Below are 2768 nucleotides of genomic sequence, written 5' to 3'. Positions count from 1 at the left end.
TTGTGCTAAGCTTTGTCCCTACAAGTGGGACAGTCTGCTCTGTGCCCTCTCTTTCTCGGCCACACACCACAGAGGGCTTTGGGAGGCTGAGACTGGTTCACTTCTCCCACATCTCATCACAGTGCCTGGAGTGATGTCTTATTTAAGACTGTGTCCCTTGATTCAGCCAATGTATTGGCATCTCCTACTACCAGGCACGATTTAAGGCAGAAAACAAAACAAATATACATCCTTGCCCTCCTGGAGGTTACACTTGGAGTGGGGGGTCGGGGGTGCAGGCAAGATATAGAGAAGAAACCTCTGGAATATTAGATACATTTACAATTTTTATCAGGATAATCTCAGCTGCATTTAGTTATATGTACAACTTATACCGCCCAAATGAGGCCACCTTGGGGCATCCAAGTGGGTTCCTGGGTCAAACATGGTTGGCAGGGCACAGCAGGCAGGAGCCCAGTCCAGCTGTGTGACCTTGGGATATTGGCGCCACCTCTCTGAGCCTCAGTTTCCTCCGTTGTTTAGGGAAATCACAATGATTCCAGCCTCCCTGGGCCTTTGAGAGGATTCCATTGGCCTGGGAATGGAAAGCGCTTTTGTCCACGGGGCAGCCCGGACAGGGACAGACGTGAGGGCGGGAGGGAGCCACGTTCGCTTTCCCAGACTAGCGCGGACGCCCGACTTCTCTAGAAGGTTACATAAGGCCGCTCGGATGGCCAGGGAGCGCGCATCCGTCGAGGGGAAAAGGGGCGTGGGGAAATCCCGGAGGTGGGGGGAGTGCGCCGCCGCTGCCCGAGGTGGGGCGCGGCGCAGCGCGCGGGGGGGCGCAGGGCGCGGCGGAGTCGGGTTTCAGAGCGCGGGTGACTCAGGGCGCGGGCCGAAAGCCGGGAGCCTACCCGCCGAGGCCGCTGCCCAGCGCCGCCTTTGTTCCCTGCAGGAAGGGCGAGCAGCGCAGCGCAGCGCCCCTTCGCCTCGGTGGAGCTCAGCCGCTCCGCGCCTTCGGGGCTCCACAGACCCGCGAGATGGCGCCAAGGTAGGACCCGCGTCCCCGCGCCCCGGCCCCCTCGGTCTCTCTCGCCCGCCTCACCTTCTCTCCCTCGGCCACTTCTTGCAGGAGGAACGTGCAGGGCTGGCGCTTGCCGTGGCTGCTTTGGGTCTCTGCGCTTCTCGCCGCTGCCACCCGATCCCGCGCCGCGACAGGTAAGCGCCCTGGGGAAGTCGGTTTTGGCGGCGGGTGCGGCTGCGGTGCGCGCTTCATTCCTGGACATAAAAGGGAGTCCTCGCCGCTCAGTGCGCACTGGCGGTCCTCCCGCGGCTTTCACGGGCCGTGCGGGGGGGTGAATGGGAGTCCCTGGGCAGCTGGGGCTAGTGGAGCGCTGTCTGGGCACCCAAGGTGTCTGAGCACCCAAGGTGTCTGAGCTAGGCGCGGTCCATCCAATCATGGGCAGAGAGGGACTTTGGAAGCGCAGTGACAGCACCAGCGGCTCCGCGGGGACAGTTAGTTAGCTCCCGCTCACCCAGCGCCCGGCTCAGGTCGTGCGTGCTGCCTTGCACATTCTAAGGGCAGGTCCGGTGCCCTTCCTGTACACAGGTGCAGAAGCATGACCGCCAGCAGAGACACCTGGTGCTTTTGCCGCGAGAGAGATAACGGGATGAATTGCTCTGATGCCAAACTTAGCGCTGTTACCTAGAGAGTCACATCCATGGGGCAGTGGCGCCATGGGTGATGGGAAGAGCTATGGGCTGGGAGCCAGGCATCTGGTACCTTCCGTTCCTGAACTTCACTTTCCCACCAGGACTCAGAGATGGTTGTATGAATAGTGCCTCTTAGTTAAAATAGATTTCGGTTAAGATGTGTAAGGCTACGTGGGTTTGAATTGTGCGTGGGGCAGATGACCTTGTGCCTGTTTTCTCATTTGAAAAAAGGAAACAATTAGATCACCTTCCCTTCTAGGGATGCTGTGAAGATTAAGAGAGATATTAGAAATAATGTGCTTTCCACACACAGGCACATATTAGGCACAAAATAATTGATAGACATTATGGCTTGATCCTTGCAATCGCTGTGTTAGAAAGCAATGCAGGCATTTCTACAGAAGAAGGCACTGAGGATGAGAGAGGCTTAGGAAGTGGCCAGTTCAAAAGGCAGGACTTAAGCCCAGATCTCCAGGCTCCAGTTCTGCCTTGTTCAATCCTTTCTTCATGCAGTTTTGCGGGAGAACTACGCTCTCCAAACTGTAGTCTCTGACCCCTTTTGGATTTAGGAGATTAGTACATAGCCTCAGTAGAGGTGTTGGGGGAGGGAGGAGCAACTTCTGTCCCCCTGAAGGAAACTGGGGATTGAGTGGGTGGCCTTGGTTAACTCTTCGTGTGCGGGAAGAAGCCTGGGACAGCCTAAACCATTATTTCCTTGGGAGCGAAACCCAAAAAACGATGACAGCTTTTCCTGTCAGAGCGTCCAGTCTGGCATTTTTTGCAAATCAAAGGGCAGCAGGAGCACAGTTTTGGCTTCTCAGCACCATGGCCCGTGTAGAACGTTGCAATTTTGCATGTGATATAAGGTACTGCCAACTCAGCAGCAGAAGGCAGCTTCAGGTTCTGTGGTCTTTTGTGAGCTTTGCTGCTGCTCTTATCCCCAAAGGGAAGAAGGTTCTGAGGAGACACACTCTGGTGTTTCTTTCCTCCTGCACTTGTAGGCTGGATCCCTTGATGTCAGGTGAGAGCTGTGGTTTTTAACACAGAAGAAGTCCTATTCACATCCATAACGTAAA

General features: G+C 56.0%; 1 protein-coding gene across 1 annotated transcript in view; it reads left to right on the top strand.

Annotated features, from left to right (window-relative positions):
• Positions 1–847: 847 nt before the first annotated feature.
• The window catches only part of COL15A1 (collagen type XV alpha 1 chain), a 97072-nt gene continuing 95151 nt past the window's right edge, over positions 848–2768 (top strand). Inside the window, exons 1-2 of the mRNA XM_006911589.3 lie at positions 848–1030; positions 1112–1197. Coding sequence (XP_006911651.1) covers positions 1020–1030; positions 1112–1197 — 97 coding nt within the window. The 5' untranslated portion in view covers positions 848–1019. The remainder of the gene's footprint in view (positions 1031–1111; positions 1198–2768) is intronic.

The sequence above is a fragment of the Pteropus alecto genome, unplaced genomic scaffold (genome assembly GCF_000325575.1).
Source record: "Pteropus alecto unplaced genomic scaffold, ASM32557v1 scaffold114, whole genome shotgun sequence".
Classification (NCBI taxonomy): Eukaryota; Metazoa; Chordata; class Mammalia; order Chiroptera; family Pteropodidae; genus Pteropus; species Pteropus alecto.
This window is presented reverse-complemented; position numbering and strand designations above follow the sequence as displayed.